The 18,034-nt window shown below is 36.2% G+C and overlaps 3 protein-coding genes across 3 annotated transcripts in view; 2 read left to right on the top strand and 1 right to left on the bottom strand.

Moving 5' to 3' along the window:
- The first annotated feature begins 461 nt into the window (after positions 1 to 461).
- The window catches only part of LOC132113859 (serine/threonine-protein phosphatase 2A 55 kDa regulatory subunit B beta isoform-like), a 55,028-nt gene continuing 37,455 nt past the window's right edge, over positions 462 to 18,034 (top strand). The window contains exon 1 of the mRNA XM_059521888.1: positions 462 to 621. Within this exon, the coding sequence (XP_059377871.1) occupies positions 543 to 621 (79 nt within the window). The 5' untranslated portion in view covers positions 462 to 542. The remainder of the gene's footprint in view (positions 622 to 18,034) is intronic.
- Positions 7,944 to 8,889, top strand: LOC132114263 (P2X purinoceptor 7-like). The gene is made up of 3 exons (XM_059522372.1): positions 7,944 to 8,056; positions 8,188 to 8,342; positions 8,574 to 8,889. The coding sequence occupies exons 1-3, from the start codon at positions 8,012 to 8,014 to the stop codon at positions 8,734 to 8,736; spliced, it is 363 nt and encodes a 120-aa protein (XP_059378355.1). The 5' UTR covers positions 7,944 to 8,011; the 3' UTR covers positions 8,737 to 8,889.
- Positions 9,623 to 10,605, bottom strand: LOC132114091 (uncharacterized). Its single transcript, XM_059522234.1, has 4 exons — positions 10,559 to 10,605; positions 10,273 to 10,453; positions 9,889 to 10,137; positions 9,623 to 9,798 (listed from the first exon to the last, which is right to left on the bottom strand). Exons 1-4 carry the CDS (start codon positions 10,601 to 10,603, stop codon positions 9,623 to 9,625), a joined length of 651 nt encoding a protein of 216 aa, XP_059378217.1. The 5' UTR covers positions 10,604 to 10,605.

Here is an 18,034-nt window from a genome sequence, read left to right as displayed (position 1 = left end):
GTTTTTTTTAAAACACTCGGTATGTTGTTAAAAAACCTGTACAATTGAACACTGCACTTCTATCCTTCACAGACTCGCTTTCAATCCGGTCAAAAAATATATATATACACGGTCAACATATTAAATTGAATATTAATACAGAAATGGTATTAATAGCGGTACACATGACAACCAATAGATGGCGCTATTGGACAGCTTTAAATTGAACAGCAAAAGTTTACAGTCACTCTCATAAACATGTGATTCCATGTCATGCTTCTAAACTTAGCTCTCTGATCAGTCGGGCTGTGCAGTACACTCCTGGTCAGAGGGGAAATGTCCAGGTAACAATTTAACTGCCCTCATCACCGCCCCTCCAAACCGAAGCTCAGGAAAACAGCTCAACCCTCCGTCCTTCTGAAGGAAAACATGATGAACTGCGAGGATGCACAGCACGTCTTCTTGACACACGCGTGAGAAGTCCGGATTCGGTCCGGATCTGCTGTCATCGCGGCGCGGATGGTGGGAAAGGAGCCTCCCAAAGGAACACAGACGAAAGAAAGATGAAATGTTTCTCCCGATACCTGCCTTACCTCTTCCGCCCTCCGAGCATCCTGCACTCCTCGAGCTGTCACACGGAAGGTACGTTGCTGGACGTTGATTTTACTCGGCCACAGTGTGCTGAAGCGATGCTGTAATGACAACTTTCTGTCTGGAAGTGCAAGGGATGTTTACCTTTAGCAAGGCTTATTTTACATATCCGTGGGGTAGTATGTGCTCAAGAATGAGTGGGAATTTTTTTTATGTTAGTTTTATTCATTGAAAACAACAACAATAATAATAAATTAATATGAAGGCTATATTGTGTTCATTTTATGCCATAACTTTAATTTTTATTTATTTTATTTTCAGGTCCAACCTTCATGTTTAAATAAAAAAAATCCAAGTCTCCGACTTTAGGTACAAATAATTACAGCTGGCATACAACCTGAACATTTTTACATTATGTATGCATTTATACATTTTTCAATATAGTCTCAGACTCTTGGACTAAAGTTGGATATTTGGATATATCAAACAAACTGTGATAGATGTGACGTGTGTTTTTGTCCTAAAAGTTGGATGTTAAGATACAGATTAAAGATGATGCTATATATCTATCATTGTTGGATATGAGATATCAGATTTCACATGGTTGGATATAAGATTTATTCTTTCAGAGAGCAGAAGAACACAATTTGAAATGAATAATATTCTTAAGTGCTGTATTATTTCGTAAGTCCTGAGCAAATGAATGACCTTTTCAGTTATGAATCCATGCTGTTCTTTTTATTAAGCCTTCTGCTATGCTTTGGTGACAGTTTTGTTACAATCATAAAAGCAGATTTTATATTTTCTGGTTATGTAATTCTGTGTCAGACTGGCAGATGTGGTTAAATAAAACAGCTTGTGTTCATTTGTGTAGAGAAAGCCTTATTATCTGGTCCAAGAAACATCCTTGTAAGCACTTGTGAGTATGTGTGAATTTTATTTGCCAGTCAGGCTGCCCTACATCATGTTTACAACACTGTCGAATAGCAGAGCTTGTCGACCATGAAAGTCTGATTTACTTTTGCCCCCTGTCGCTTTTTACCATTAAATAGGAAAATGTGACCCTCTACTCATCTAAAAGGATGATTGGCTATTCAAATTATTCTGTATTATCTCTATAGTTACAAGATGTTATTGATTCTACACGGTGTAAAAATGAAAACAGGGTCAGTTCCTAAGGCTGCACTGTGTCAGCCTGATGCTGTAAATCATTGTAAGATTATTTCTCTGGACACTGTAGTCAGATTTAGTCTAACAGAGGGCAAAAAAACTGATACACAAAACTGATGCTGTTATTAAAATGATCAACTTCATTACCCTCATATGAAAAGAAACCTAGTATCTTTATGTGATGATTTCCATCCAGATGTGAATATAAAGATTAAAACCGGCCTGCATCAGTCAGCGAATGTGCTCATAAGCCATAAAGAGTGTCTTTAAATCCATGTTATTATTACATCCATGGTTTACATTTAATTTTTTTTTTTACTTTTTATTTATATTTTTTCCGCAGATCAAAACAAAAGGAACATTATCTGAGACAAGTGATAAAATAACAGATATAATACAGAGAAAAATAATAATAAATACAAATATTCTGTATATATACATATATATATATATTGCTGCACCTAATATGCATATTCACATCTCAACAAACATGATACAATAATATACAGTCCTATAATGAAATAAAGATAAATAAATAAGTAAATAACATAAAAAATAAAAAATAAAATAAAAAAAAACAAACATTAATTAATTTATAGATTTAAATATTCTTTAACCATGTGCCATCTCTGATTAAAAAGGTCAGTTTACAATTGTAATGATGCTGTCATTTTTTCCATCATATACATCTGTTTTAGTCGCTGTTTCCATTCAGTTACAGTTGGTGATTTCACAGATTTCCAATTAGCCGTAATGTTTTTTTTTGGCAATTAGTAGCAATACACGTAAAATATATCTTTGGTCAGCTTTGAAAACTTCAACCGATATAACACCCAATAAGAAAAAACTTACATTTGAGGGAACTTCTCTTTTTACAATTTTCTCTATTTCTTTTTTAATATTTTTCCAATACGCAAGGATTACTGGGCAGTCCCAAAATATATGTGTATGGTCACCTGTTTTACCGCATTGTCTCCAACACAAAGCTGCAGCGGGGTCTTTTACAAAATTTGAAATAACCAAAGGAGTATGAAAATAACGTATTTTAATTTTCCAGTCGAATTCCTTCCACTGTTGACTATTAATTCCCTTATGGCACCTATAACAGAGTTTACCCCATAACTCATCCTCTATTACTGTATTCGCTTCCATTTCCCACTTTTCCTTAATATTATAAGTGTTTCCAACCATGTCTGTTAGCAATCTTTTATAAAGATGAGAAACATGTTTACCAACAGGGAGACGTTTTTCTGAAATTGTGATAAAATATTGTTCTATGCCATTTGGGATTTTGCCAATTCTCTCTTTTTCCTTATGGTTTGTAATGTAATGCCTAATTTGCAAATATCTATAAAAATCACTTGAGGGAAGATCAAATTGTTCCTGAAGTTGTGAGAAGGACTTTAAGTGTGTTTCTTCAAAGAGCTGATTAAAAATAAAGAGGCCTTTAACTGCCCACCTCCTAAAACCATGGTCGCACATCGAAGGTGGAAAATCTACATTACCCACTATGGGCATAGCTCGAGAAATTGTTCCAACATCCTTAAGCATTTTCTTTACTTCTTCCCATACCTTTATTGTATGTTTTATCCATTCATTTTCAATTTTCATGTTATTGACATGTTTTAGATCCATAAAGGGTTGGGCAGACAGTTGTGCACCCTTAACTTCCCCTTGCTCTATTTGAGTCCACTTCGCTTCCTCATCTCCACTGATCCAAGTCACAATTGCTGCTAGTTGAGCTGCCCAGTAATAAAATTTTATATTTGGCCATGGTTTACATTTTATATCATGTATTATATAAAGAGCATGAACATTTTGTGTCTGTTTGACAGGAACATGCTGAGGTTGAATGTGGGAAAATTCCACTTGGGTTTTCCCACCTCTGACTTCTGGAATGCGGCATTAGTCACGTCATTTGCGGCTCAAGGGATTCACTCAAAGGCCTCAGTGAGCAAAGATGTCAGATTTCAAATTTGAGAGGTCCTGTGGCAAAGTGCTATTGAAATGAACGAATGCTAACAAAATTATAGACATCCTTGCATAAAACCAGTTATTCCCACATTTCTTTTTAAGTGTAGAGCTTTAAATATGATCACACGATCAACTCATATCTATAAACAACTCACATTAAAGTGAGTCTTTACAGTGATTATGCAAGATTTAGCTATCATATGCCTCTGTTTAGAGCAATGATAGACACAAATTTATTGAACAAGTTTTAATGACGCAACAATACATTAATTATTCATCACTGGCAGATTTTCTTGGCAGTCGTGCCAGTGAATCTGTTTTAGAGAAGCCTTGAGCTCCTGGTCATTTTGAAACAGTTGTAACCTCTATAATCAAGCATTTCATAACAACAAACGGGGTCACCCTGGCTTTCCGACCCTAGATGACAAAAGAATACAGCTGGCAGGCAGATCGAAAGACACTGTATGTAAGTAAGTTACATTTATTTATATAGCACCTTTCACAGACAAGAAGTCACAAAGTGCTTTACAATCTGTAAATAAAAAGGATTAAACATGCATACAATAAATCTACCATAACACAACACACAGAAACTCTCTTCACAAACATGAAATGACAAGTAAACCACTGCTGTTAAACAAAAGCGAGTCCAAAAAGATGCGTCTTCAGGTGTTTTTTAAAAGAATTGACAGAACCCATAGTTCTCAGTGCTAATGGAAGTGAGTTCCAAAGCCTCGGTGCCACAGTACAAAAAACACGATCACCTTTAGTCTTAAGACGTGTTCTAGGGACAATTAAAAGGTCCAGACCAGAAGACCGTAAGAGCCGACCCGGTGAATGTTTATGTAAAAGATCCTGAATACTGAGAGGTGCCTGACCATGCAAGGCTCTATAAGTGATAACTAAAATTTTAAACTGCACTCTGAATTCAACTGGGAGCCAATGAAGGTCCTTGAGAACTGGTCTTATATGAGACCACTTACTGGTACCAGTCAACAGCCTTGCAGCTGCATTTTGTACAACTTGTAGTCGCTCCATAGAAGACTTATTCAAACAAGTATACAGAACATTGCAATAGTCCAAACGTGATGAGATGAAGGCATGAACAAGCATCTCCATCTCTTTTCTAGAGACCACTGATCTAATCTGAGCAATGTTCCTAAGATGGAAAAAACATGAGCGAACTGCAGACTTTATATGACTGTTAAAACATATGGCTCTATCCAGAAAGACACCTAGTTTTCTTATTTCACTACAATCTGAAGTGGCTGAAACCCCCAAAACCTGCTTAATCCTAGGAATAATATTGTCAGGAGCAAAGATCATCATTTCAGTTTTATCCTTATTAAGTTGCAAAAAATTGTTTGCCATCCATTTATTAATGGAGACTAAACAATCCTGTAGAACTGACAGTTTATCTAGACTATCAGGTCTAAACGTATGCTGACCAGCATCAAGAGCTCAGCTGAAAAACTGCTTACGGTTGTGTAACAGAGGTCAGCGGTGATGACTCTGAATACATGAGCGTGAAACAGGGATGTTATGGTCCTTTAAAATGCTTCTTCAGGCTAATGAAGTGCACTTTGGCCTTTCTGTGCACTGAGAAGATAAATTGGGAGGGTTGCGAGCCAAACTGAGGAAGGTTGGACCGGCATAGTCTGTCAAAGCCCAGGGGTCTGGCTGAGCTTTCAGCGTTCAATATCCGGTCATTCATTAGTGAAATGACCCGGAGGCCCCGAAGTGAATTTTCTCAGCATGAACGCGGCTGCATGAACTTGTTTTGAGGATGCTTGCTTGTGTTTGTCGGACAAATGGCTAATGTAATATCAGGGTGTTGGCCTAGAGGCCGAGCACTAGATAGTTTGTTTTAGCATCAAATGGGGATTGAACCAGAACCACTGTTATAGCACCTATACCAGCAAACGGGGGCAAAAACCCGAGTCTGTGGTGACTGATAAATTGGTTTTTCCGAAACCCCGTTGACTTGAGGAGGAAGCATGCTTAGTCACTGCATGCTTTCTGATGGGTTATTCATGAATGTGTACATGTGTGTGTGTGTGTGTGTGTGTGTGTGTGTAATGTCCGGACGATCGATAAAGATTGTGATAGATTAACTTTTAAACTGATGAATTCCACGTATTTTGCTTGTGTCAGGAAAAAACAAGCGGCAGCATATGTACTCATATTTGGTCACACACACACTTCAGTGAAGCACTGTTAATGGGAATTATTCAACATTAGAGCATGAGTGTGTGTGTGGGCTGAGCTATAAAGTAGATATCATGATATGAGAGGAAGAGTTGTGAGAGGTTAAGTGGGGGAGGAGAGACACCCGAATGAAATAGCAGACTGTAGACACATTACACAGAGAGAACTGGTCGATCTCTCAAAATGCTCGCATAACCTCTTAACTAAACAGACTGTAAGATTATAAGAGAGGCAGAGTGTGTGTAATCTTATTGCTCAAAGGATGCTTTTTCATCACTGAAGAGACTAAAGTTATGTTTCAATTTAATATCTGGTGTTTTTCCTTAAGGTTCCTTAATATAAGCATAAATGAGACATAATAAGTGTATAAACTAGAGCTTGACTATTGCATGAGATATTTTGGTTTTGGAAGAATTTCATGAGTAATGTGTATGAATGCATATTGAGACTTTTGCACACTTCAGGATCTTGGCAAATCTGAGCACATTTGAGACGTGAAACTCTTAAGGAAAAACAAAATTGTTAACATTTTACAATAAGGTTCCAGTTGTTAATGTTAACTAATGCACAAATATTAATGTGGAATTCATTTGTTGCAGTATTTTTTTGTTATACGGTATTTTGCTGTTGTTGTTAACATAAGTTAATAAAACATTATTAGTTCATGTCAGCTTGGATCCATGAAATGACATATACAACTAATGTATTAGTAAATGTTGAAATTAACATTAATAAATATTTTCAAATCTATTCATTGTTAGTTAAATACAGATGTAGATAAATACTTCATTAAGACAGGCCATAAAGCATTTAATGGACATTACAAATGTTAACATTAGCAGTTATGTGCTTATGTCATTTCTATTCTATTTCTATTTAGCTGTAATTTATTTTAAAAATGTCAAGCAATGTTAGTACTTCAATTTAAACTTATTTTATTCCAACATTTTTCATCTGATATTTATATTTTGTTATATTTAAGCTTCATTTCAATTAATGAAATTGGATTTTAGTAATCTCATCGGTGACTTTTCTTTTCTATGGGTGTGTGCATGTCCCTGACAGATATAAGATATGTACCAGACACCCCAGACAGACTCTGACTTACCCTTGGCCTCATGGGAAATGTAGTAAAGTTGAGCTCTGAGTCCCCTGAGGGGACAGGCTGATCTGTCCAACAGCTGGGGTCCCTGTCTGCTTCTTTATTCTGTCTAGCTTTTGTTCTTCCCAAAAAGTGTTTTGCTGTAGCTATAAAAGTTGGCACTTTTTGTTTTTTAAACGCATCAATGCATATATAATAAAGAAAGCTAGCATAAGCACACATCTCAAGCAAAATATTTCCCAAAAATATTTTTAATAGGTTTTAACCATTTAAAGCCAGCTGTATATTTGATACAGGCCTCTAAATTCTCAGCATAATCAAAACGTAATTATCTTCTGTCGTTTGATTAATAGTTTTTGAAGGGGTGGTAAAACGCGGTTTTTGGAAGGCTTGATTGTGTTTGTGGGGTGCACTGTAACATGTGTTCGTGCTTTGTTTTTTAAAAAATCGCATTATTTTTCATATATTTTACCTTTACTCTACACTGCTCTGTCCCTCCTTGTAAAACGGTGTGATGGTTTCCGGGTTCTATGAAGCCAGTCCCACAAAAATAGCAATGGGCTCAGATTGGTTAGCTGGCCCAGTGTGTTGTGATTCGCTAACCGCCTAGAGCACGTTTTTCGGTAACGTCACGCCCCTTACCTTTACCAGTCGTCTGTGCTTTGGTGGTGTTAGAAACAATGGCGTCAATAAAACCATACCAATTTGATCCCGAATCGGACCCAGAAAATTTTAATGAAGATGAACGAGCAGAACCTGTTCAAGAACGGCGTTTAAATGACGTTTCAGAATGGTATGTTTTTTGTTGTTGATATCTAATACTTTTTTAGATACGCTGTAATTTAATTGTACTAATTATAATAGTTGATGTTTAATTTATAACATTAATAAGTGTTTGTCTATTAACAAAAGTGTATTCAAGAACCTTTTTTATTTAAAAAAATATATATATATTTTATTAGGTGTACATGTAATAACTGTGCAAAAATGCCAATTGAAGAGGAAAACATCTGCTGCAAAGAAATACAGAAGGTAGTGTAATAACCTATTACCAAAATTATGCATAACGTGTGAATAGTTCTGTATAATTCTTTTTTCATATTTAAAAGATGAACATAGGTTAATTGTACAGTATGTTCTCATTGTCTTACATTACTGTTTAGGTTGTAAAACGAATGATGGAGGTTCCAGACCCTCCTAAATGTATGGTTGAGCATCCAGGTTTTGAACCAAACTGCTTAAATCCGTATACTTTGCAAAATATCAATAATATTTACAGAGCCGACTATGGACCAGTGAGACGCAGAAATGAAGAGGAGTAAGTATTTATTAAATTTTATGAAATTATGTTGTGTAAAAGAACATAAATAAAAGACAATAGATACAAAATATATATATTTACACATTTATATTTACTATATAGTTATTCAAAGACAAAAACTAATCAAAATATACATTTTTATCAAACATATTTTCACATCACATATACATGTTTCCAATATACCACTGGTTTTATACACAATATTGAGGTTTTCTATTCCTGTCATAGGCGTTTCCGTTATCTGGCCTATCGCAGCTTTGTCAGCTGGTGCTGGGGCTACCTAGGACGTAGTGTGAGGGTTGTCATCCCCTCATGTGTTGTTAACCGGATCCGTCTACAGTTTCCTGATCCAGCGGGACAGTATGTTGGGTTCCGGCCACCCCTCGACTGAATCGTGACACACGCTGGGCAATCACCTCTTCTTTGGAAGGTTTTTCATACTGTGATGACAGAGGAGGTGGAATGGGGATTGCATGCAGCTCTTCCGCATATGGCTTGGGGTCCACAAAGACTTTATGTAACAGAAGGCTCATAAGGTCATCCACATAGTCTGTAAAAAACAGAATACCGAGTCACTCTATGGTTTTACATAATTACTGATAAATAATCTACCTTTGTTTTATAATTAACATTTGTGTAATATTTATAAATATTTTTTGTAAGCTTATATTTATTTTATAGTTTTTTTTTATATATTATTGTTAATAAAACAAACTTACTGTATGTTGGTTCTATTTTCACTGGCTTTGCTGTGCATTCCCCTTTTTTGGACTTTGGAAAAACGATCTTATACACAGCCTGTCCTTCAGTTGTTGTTGCCTGCTCACGGTTAGCATTTTCATTATAGTGCATTGCTGCAAGATACAGCCTGTAATCAGTGCACAATCCATAAAATATGAAAAGATTAGTAGACTGTGTTGTGACAAATAAACAAACAATTCAGAATAAGAGACAAATGTTCAATCAATGATTATAATGGTTTCTTTCTTGCAAGAAAGGCTCACAGTCGCACAGTCAGTCAAGAGAATGTGAGTGCTCGCCAAGATGGGAGGCTTTATAGCTCTTTATATCTCTGCTACTCATATCATAGATAACATACTGTAGGGCCACAGGCAAGGCTCCTAACCTATTTAACCTTTTTCTTACTTATTAGGAAAGAACATTATTTATTATAGGGAAAGATCATTAATATTAATAAAATAATGAATAAAAAAAACATTTCCATAACAATTGTTAGAAACAATGCTTATAAATATTACTGAATATGTCAAAGATTATTACCTGCACAACATTTCTATGAAAGGGAAAATCACGTACTTTGGGGCAAAACGCAAAATCAGACTGTGGAAAGCCTCCAGTGATGACGTCTGAAAGTTGTGGCTGAGCTTTTCTATATCCTTGAGAACTCTCTTGTTGTATAATAGCTTTTCCACTTTATGGAGCGCTATTGATCCTGTAACCAAACAGATAAAATATGAAGAAAATCTCAATTTTACTAGTTTACTGTCATTTTATTGTCATTTGTCTCTCTATACAGTCATACCTGGTTGGATCCATTTTTTTGGATCCCTGGAAACTTTGTCTGGGTGTTCACACTTGGGGAAGAGGTGGTTCTCATGAACATGTACATTTTGGATGTGGTTCTGCAGTGAATTCCACTTCGCCACCTTTTCTGGCCCAGACTCAGAGGAAATCGCACTCCAGTAAACATGGTTTTTGATGCTGTGCAACCATTTTTTCAGCACCTCACAGTCCTTCATTTTTGAAAGTTTGTCAAGTTTCTTAGATAAACCTGTACAAAGTAAAAGCTTGGTTGTACAATCAATATTTCAAGATAATAAAATTACCACAAAAATAAAAATGTACATGTTAGGTTGAACAATTAACTGAATAAGAATCAATTAATAATACAAAGATAAATAATTACCTTTCTCAAAGTGCCACACGTCATAGAACTGAGTGATATTGCGGTCCCTCAGGTACTTCTGAATCAGCGGATGGCGATCGGTGACGATGTAGTCAACAGCTAAACCATTAGACTCGAGCTTATCGAGACAACGCTTCAATCCCTCCTTTTCCATATGATAACTTCCACCAACCTCGTTGCTCTGTTGTTGGGTACACAACATTTCAAATGTATAAACAGAGTAGAGTATAAACAATAACAGATAAAAGAAAATGTAAATAAATTTTTTAAATGCTTAATTACTAACCTGAACTAGTTGAAGATCCAGAATTTTGTTGGTTTCCATGTGCATAATGGTGTCCTATTGTAAACATCATAATCATATATAGAACATTACTGAGAACATCAGTATCATACTATTTTAGGAAAACTCAAAGACTATAAAATAAACGGCGTGATTTTTTTTAATATACTGTAAACGTACCTGGCGTGTCAGCACGCATATCTCCAGCCACAGCAACATTTCCTCCCTCTTGCAGCTGTCTTATAAGATTCAGTTGATCTTGGTTCCACTTGTGTATTATGGTAGGCTCAATGAAATTCCTGGCATGAATCCTAAAAGTTACGAAATGCATCATCTGGAGCTTCATGGCCTTGAAAATCTATTAACATAGAAATCATAGAAATCATACAGTACATACATACTGAAACAACACAGTAGTTTTTTGTGAATTTTATTGTAATTGTAATACCTTCTCTAGTTGTTTAAAAGATCCACCGGTAAAATACGTTGCAGCAGACAATAGCAGGTTTCCAAGTGGGGTACTCCCTACAATGGGCTGGCTCTGCCACTGTCTGTAGTAGTTACACTTTTCACAAAGCTGGGTGAATGCAACAAAAGTCCCCCTTCGTCTGATCTGGACAACACACTTTGTCTTACAAACTGGACAGGACACAAACAGCTCTCGAAGACAGCTTTCAAAAACAATGTATTTGTTATCGCTGTGGTCGGGCTGTGGATCTATTCTAAGGCAATATAAAAAGAATAAATATTAGGAAGTTGCTTTCATGTTTTATATATTTTTTTAAACAAATGTATTGGTAAAAAAGTGTGTAAATATGTATTTATATCTTACGCCAATTCGGATTCTTCAGTAACAACAGAATCTGGGTTATATGTGGAATTGGTGGATTCGACATTTAATTCTGATTCTTCTTCCTCATCTAACACCAGACGAGGTCTCTTACTGGGCCTGAAGACTGAGCCCCTTACTGGTGTTGAAGACAGCTGCACATCAGGAAACATGTCAGTTGTTTGGGTGCCCACATCATGACCATAATATGTTGCCTGAATGCCTACAAGTACAAAAAAAAGTAAAAAATACAATTACTCATAACCATCTGTCATGCTATTACAATTTTTTTACAGTGAGAAACATAAGCCACTTTCTAATACACATAAGTTTCAGTAGCCGGTATAACAATTATAATAAAAAAAGACAATATGTACTAGAACTGCATATGATAAAGTAACACAAACACATTTAATGTCTGTATTTCATACCTTTGCTCCTTAAGTGGAAACTGCTCAATGTACCCATTGAAAGTTGTGTGCCCACTGATCGCATCTTTGGCTACAGTTTCGGTCTCTATAGGGTCTGACTGACATCCAACTTCATGAAGTGTAGATGTAGTGGGGAGCTCTTGGGAACTCGAACCCTGCTGAGATGTTGTCTGTAAGAAATAATGACAATATGTAATCAATGATCAAATTACAGCTTAAAACATACATTTGTCATGTAAAATAGTAGGAAAAAATTAATTACTGGATAATAATCATTGGACCACAAAAAATAAGCTTCATAAGCAAGAATTTCATATAATTGTTCTAACAAATTATATTAGTCATCAAAGGGATTTTTTTTGATTAAAGAGTGAAGATCGGTACTGAATGGAATCGTTACTTTTGTATTTTTAGAACGCTTATAGCCAAATATCTGTCGCTATAACTATTAACCCAAAACGAACACTAAACGTTGGATTTACTATAGTAGCCAAATCAAACACAGAACCATGTTTAGCATGCCTGCAGATAAACAAACATGTAGATAAACAATACATAAACGCTCTAATCAAATAATGATATACACTAATTCCAAGTTCGCGGTTGAGATTAAGAAAAAACGTTTGTAACGTTAACGTTAGGGGTTTGTCGAATGCATGAATGAGCATTTAACAAACTGGTTTGCGGAGCCAAACAGCGTTGTTATTTGTTCACTTCCTTGATACAATGTACAATAAGCAATACAAACTATTACAGTAAAACACATCGACAAAAAATAAGTCATACTTACAGGTTGTGGCCCGTAAACAGCTTCTGTTTTTAAAGTTGGAACTGCTCCATCTTTCAGGACAAGCTGTTGGGCGAATCCTGCATTGAACTCGCAAAGATTGTGTAAGCTTTCCTCCGTAAAATGAGCAGCACAGAGAGCGAGATTTGGGTAATAATTTTGAGGGACCGAGTTAAAAATAAATTTTAACCATTGATCCCTAACTTCCCCGTCCCTAGGAAGGCTGAACAAAGTGGACCTGCAATCCGGATGAAAATAACAGCGTTTCGTCGGCATCGCGGCAATGACACTCCAGCATACAACAACTCTTCTCAATCTCCACAGCAATATAAAATGGCCCCGCCCCCCCTAATTTATTATTCTCGGAGGAGGGGTTTTGGGCTTAGTGACGTCAGCAACCCTGGAGGAATGTCGTGTAGTCCCTACCGGCCGTTTGCTGTAGTCCTTAGAAATGGATTTCTTTAAAAGCAAATATCTCCCTTTGCTTAAAACTTTGAACGTTGTAACTTTGCAGATGTTGTTTATGCTCAAACAGGAACATTACACACTAGCTAAAGTTAGAAAAGTGAAATCGTGTTTTATCACCCCTTTAACATATAAAAGACCTTTTAGTATAATTGTAAAATTGTCCACCTTCAGGTCATGTTTCATGCATCTTTTTTGCTCTGAAATCTCAGAGCAGGCCGAGGTTCATCAGCACAAAGCTTTCTAATTCTCAGAGCCAGCTGTTTGTGCATTCACACACATACTCACACACACACACACACTTTGCCTTTTGTCTAAATCCTGCATCGTTTTCCTTTCTAAAGCTGTGGATGCATTAGTCTTCCGTCCACTCTTTCAGCGAGAGAGACTAGAAACCACAGCAGCACAAATCCTGCTTTGTGTTCTCCAGACTGAGAGCAGGTCAGCTGATTCAGATCAGTGAACAGACTCCAGGAGGAAAGAAAGAGACGGAGGGAAGGGAGAGAGAGAAAGAGAGACTCTTCAATGCATGTTACCTATATTTATGCTCGCTCACAGACGTTTTTGTGGCTGTAGATTTGCAGTGTTCTCAGATAAGGAGCTCTATTGTCTTGGCTATATTCTGCACATCCAGGAAACACTGAGCAGAAGAGAAGTGCAGCTTTAATAAGAAACCTGCTGGATCAATTACCTTTCTTCCTTCTAGCACGACATGACTAAGCAGGGAGAGACAGAAATGAATCAGTACTGTTTCTATATATTTCCTCCTAACTGTTTTTGATTTCTGCTATGTTGTGTTGTCCTGCTACTTCAAACATGCTTTTGAATGGAAGACAGAAGCTAGCATTTGTTTTAATTATTGATGTAGCATACTGTAGGTGAGTGTACATGCAAGTTGTGTTATTGCATAATGCTGTGTGTGAAATTGTAGAGTCACACTGAAGGCATCAAGGGTTATTTGACCAAGAAGGAGAGTGATGGGGTGCTGCGCCAGATGACCTGGCCTCCACAGTCACCGGACCTGAACCCAATCGAGATGGACCGCAGACAGAAGGCAAAAGGGCCAACAAGTGCTAAGCATCTCTCGGGGAACTCCTTCAAGACTGTTGGAAGACCATTTCAGGTGACTACCTCTTGAAGCTCATCAAGAGAATGCCAAGAGTGTGCAAAGCAGTAATCAAAGCAAAAGGTGGCTACTTTGAAGAACCTAGAATATGACATATTTTCAGTTGTTTGACACTTTTTTGTTATGTATATAATTCCATATATAATTCCACATGTGTTAATTCATAGTTTTGATGCCTTCAGTGTGAATCTACAATTTTCATAGTCATGAAAATAAAGAAAACTCTTTGAATGAGAAGGTGTGTCCAAACTTTTGGTCTGTACTATATATATATATACACACACACACACACATCTCTAGGGGTTTATCTCTCCAAAATAAATTAAATTAAAATTGTTAATATTTTTCTGTACACTACCATCCAAAAGTTGATGTTTAATGTTTTTTAAAGGAGTCTTTTTTGCGCACCGAGGCTGTATTTATTTAAAATCTGGAATATTGTGAAATACTAAAACAATAAAAAACTGTTTGATTTTAATGTTTTAATTTGAATTTCTGTGATGGAAAGGACTCCATTTTTTTAGCAGCCCAATATTACTCCAGTCTTCAGTGTCACAGGATTCTTCAGAAATCATTCTAATATGATAATTTGGTGCTTAAGATACATTTCTTATTATTATCAGTGCTGAAAACAGTTTTGGTGGGTTATATTTTTTGAACCATGATGCATTTTTTTCTTTGATGAACAGAGCGTTCAAAAGAGCAGCATTTATTTAAAATAAAAATGTCTTTACTGCCACTTTTGATCAGTTTAGTGTGTCATTGCTGAATAAAAGTATTAATATAAAAAATAAAAAAAAATCATACTGACCCCAAACATTTGAACATAATATATTATATACTGTAAATAATTTAAAACAGTTTCAAATCGATCATATTTCATATTATTTGCCCCTCATCCCCCTTTGGAGATTTATCTATTCACAGACTGTACGTTATCCAGTACATATAATTAGCTAACATCTTTCGCAAAAGGGCAGTCATATGTAAACGTGATGACATCACAACCATGATTATTTTTGAATGACCCCATTTTTGCAGCTTAGTTTCCAAATGTTCTGTGTTGCCTGGGGATGAACTGTATATTAGTACAGCAAACTGGCTAATTTAAAAAAAGCAAGAAAAATCCTGCTTTCCATTAAATATCCACAGTGTCTGATCAATCAGAACTAAGGACTACATTTATAGCTCAAGCTTGCTTAAACCAGATGCAGAAAGGAGACATATATCAGCACATGTTGCACATTGGTTTGAATCATAGTACATTAGGGAGAGCTGATCAGACACCTGCTCTTTCATGTCCAATTCATTTGACTATGAGACGCAAAAACCTCCCATCGGCTCTTTTTATCTAACATGTTTTATGCTAATGACCTTTGGATTGGAGGGCTCAGAATAGATCTAACATGGCCTTGATGAGAGACTGTCCTCCTCTGTCTCTATCTCTGTGTTAGTGGTGTATGAGTCATAGCTGGGCTGCCAGAGCTAACACACAGCAGCACACAAGGGACACAAACAAAACCATGCAGGACCAGATGATTGACAGGATCATGCAGACAGTCCTCAGAGGTTTGGTTTCCTCCTGTTGAACAGAAAAAAAAAATTGGACATAGCATAGATTTGTAGACATACTTTAATGTCCACAAAGCTCCCTGTACAGTCCATTCAGAACATTTATTTCAATAACTTAGCAATATCAGGTCATCTGTAATCATCAGTGATGATGTCACAATGAGGATATTAACGTACAGCCATCCACATTTACACATCAACATCTATTCATTATTAGTATTCAGAAAGAATATTAAAGGACAGTAAAGAGTTTCTAATGTTACAAATAATTGCTGTTTATTTAATCAAGAGATGGCCAAACCAGGGCCCTGCAAACCAAAATTAAAAAGTGATCAAAAGTGATGACTTTTGATTTGGCATGCCATGAAATTTAACAAGACGAGGGAAAAAATAGAAAACAAATTTAATTTAAACTGGGGTCCGTTCTTTCCTTCTGAGATTACATTTGCTTATAAAAAGTCATTGTTTATGTTTTGATAGGGAAATCTGGTTTTGGGAAGTGTTTTACATGCATCTGATAATCCCCCCTTTGACTCACCACTTTGAGTGATTTCCCTTCGGCTATTGGGATTAGGGACTTGAGGATTGTCCTCGCATGACTGAATGGAATCCCTGGGATCAGGAAGAAATACACATCTGGGTCATGCACTTCCAGGTCAAAGAGCCTAAAACATTTACAGACATGTACAGAGATAAACAGAGACATGATGAATCGAGGCAATGTTAGCAACATTCTGAATCTTATGCTTATACGATATCTCTGCAAACATTGCTTTGTCTCCTTCGGGGGGCTTGTTGAGTTAATATTTTGGTGAAGATATGTTGTACAGAAAAAGAAAAAGGGTAAAAGGCAAAGGAAGCTGGGTAGAGAGGACAAAGCTGGGACTTTACTTTTTATAATGAAAAAAGGGAAGATGGTATGAAAGTAAAAAATAATACATTTATGCTCATATATCTCTACACATTTAGGATTTATTTTTTGGGGGGGTTCTCAAAGACTTTTTAAGATTATTTTCAATGTCTCAAACAAGAAAACTTGCATGAGTAAAATTTTATTAGCCTCTCCAGTTAAAAATGTAATCAAGAATTGCAAAGACGTGCATTTGTTAACATGAAACACAATTTTACTTCCATAATTGACTCACAATGCAGAACAGAATTGATTGACTCGTGATAAGTGGATGTTTCTCACCAAAATGAAGTCACATGCTTCAAAGAACATGTTGTCCCAGGAATCAGGTCATGTTTATTTGGGTCTCCACCTGCTGGGAACAGAGACAGAGACCAGAGCATAGAGGCTTAAAGTCAGTTCACCTTCTAGACTAGAGCATCTCCAAATGATAACACTTCATTTTCTATTGATCAATATTATTGCTATAATTTTCATTACATTACTGTTAATTCATATTATTACATGACTCTCTTGAATGTTTGATTCTAATTGGTCAGTCACAGCATTCAGTGGTCAGATACTTGGCTATTCTTGGCTAAACTAAAACAGATGCTGAGTAAAAAAGACTTCAAAATAATCCAGCATTATTTTAGGTTATGGACTCGTATTTTGTCCAGAAAGCAACGGTTTAAAGTTAAAATGCCTTGATAAATTTTTTGCAGTTTGAGTTTTAGATAAAAAGTTCTCTCTTTCAGCTCTCCATCAAAGGCTGAACATCAAAACTCTTAAGGCTAGAGGAGGTTGGTTTTACTTGTATAGCAACAGCAAATGTTATAAATGAAAAGCAAGCTTTTTACTGCCGTTCAAGTTACTTAAAACCCCTCATTCACAGACTTTCAAGTATATACACAAAAAGGAGTTAAAGAAGGGTGCAAGAAACTGAAGTCCAGAATCAATCAACATGCAACTCTTTAAAGAACATCACAACTACCTGATTTGTCCACTTAAAGGAGTCACGTAACAGTCCAAAAAGACCATCTTTTGAAAATAAGCTGAAAAAAACCTCACCAAATTAATGACAATACACAGTTGAATTCATTAACACATGACTGCCTGAATTTACATGTCAGCAATGCCTGTTTGCTAATGCACAGTTGAAACATGGAGGAACAGAAGAAGCCACATTTTTTGGAGATTTACACTTATAGCTTTAGGTGAAGCAGTGATCGGAAGGAGGTTCTAGAACCAGCAAACATTTTGCATCAAATAGGTAAATAAAAACAGCAGCAAACAGGCTTGTAAAACAAAGATTTTCTGTTGGGGTACAGTGAACAGAGACAAAATGGCAGTAAAAGATAATAGCGAAAAAATCGAGGA

This window comes from Carassius carassius, chromosome 33 (assembly GCF_963082965.1).
Source record: "Carassius carassius chromosome 33, fCarCar2.1, whole genome shotgun sequence".
Classification (NCBI taxonomy): Eukaryota; Metazoa; Chordata; class Actinopteri; order Cypriniformes; family Cyprinidae; genus Carassius; species Carassius carassius.
This window is presented reverse-complemented; position numbering and strand designations above follow the sequence as displayed.

Bases quoted from the DNA above. Each gene is read 5' to 3' on its own strand.
- LOC132114091 (XM_059522234.1), bottom strand. From the start codon at position 10,603: ATGCACATGGAAACCAACAAAATTCTGGATCTTCAACTAGTTCAG. The intron at 10,454-10,558 runs GTTAGTAATTAA...ACCCAACAACAG, and splicing joins TGGATCTTCAACTAGTTCAG to AGCAACGAGGTTGGTGGAAG. The intron at 9,799-9,888 runs GTATGACTGTAT...GTTTGGTTACAG, and splicing joins AAAAAAATGGATCCAACCAG to GATCAATAGCGCTCCATAAA.
- LOC132114263 (XM_059522372.1), top strand. From the start codon at position 8,012: ATGCCAATTGAAGAGGAAAACATCTGCTGCAAAGAAATACAGAAG. The intron at 8,057-8,187 runs GTAGTGTAATAA...ATTACTGTTTAG, and splicing joins GCTGCAAAGAAATACAGAAG to GTTGTAAAACGAATGATGGA. The intron at 8,343-8,573 runs GTAAGTATTTAT...TTCCTGTCATAG, and splicing joins AGACGCAGAAATGAAGAGGA to GCGTTTCCGTTATCTGGCCT.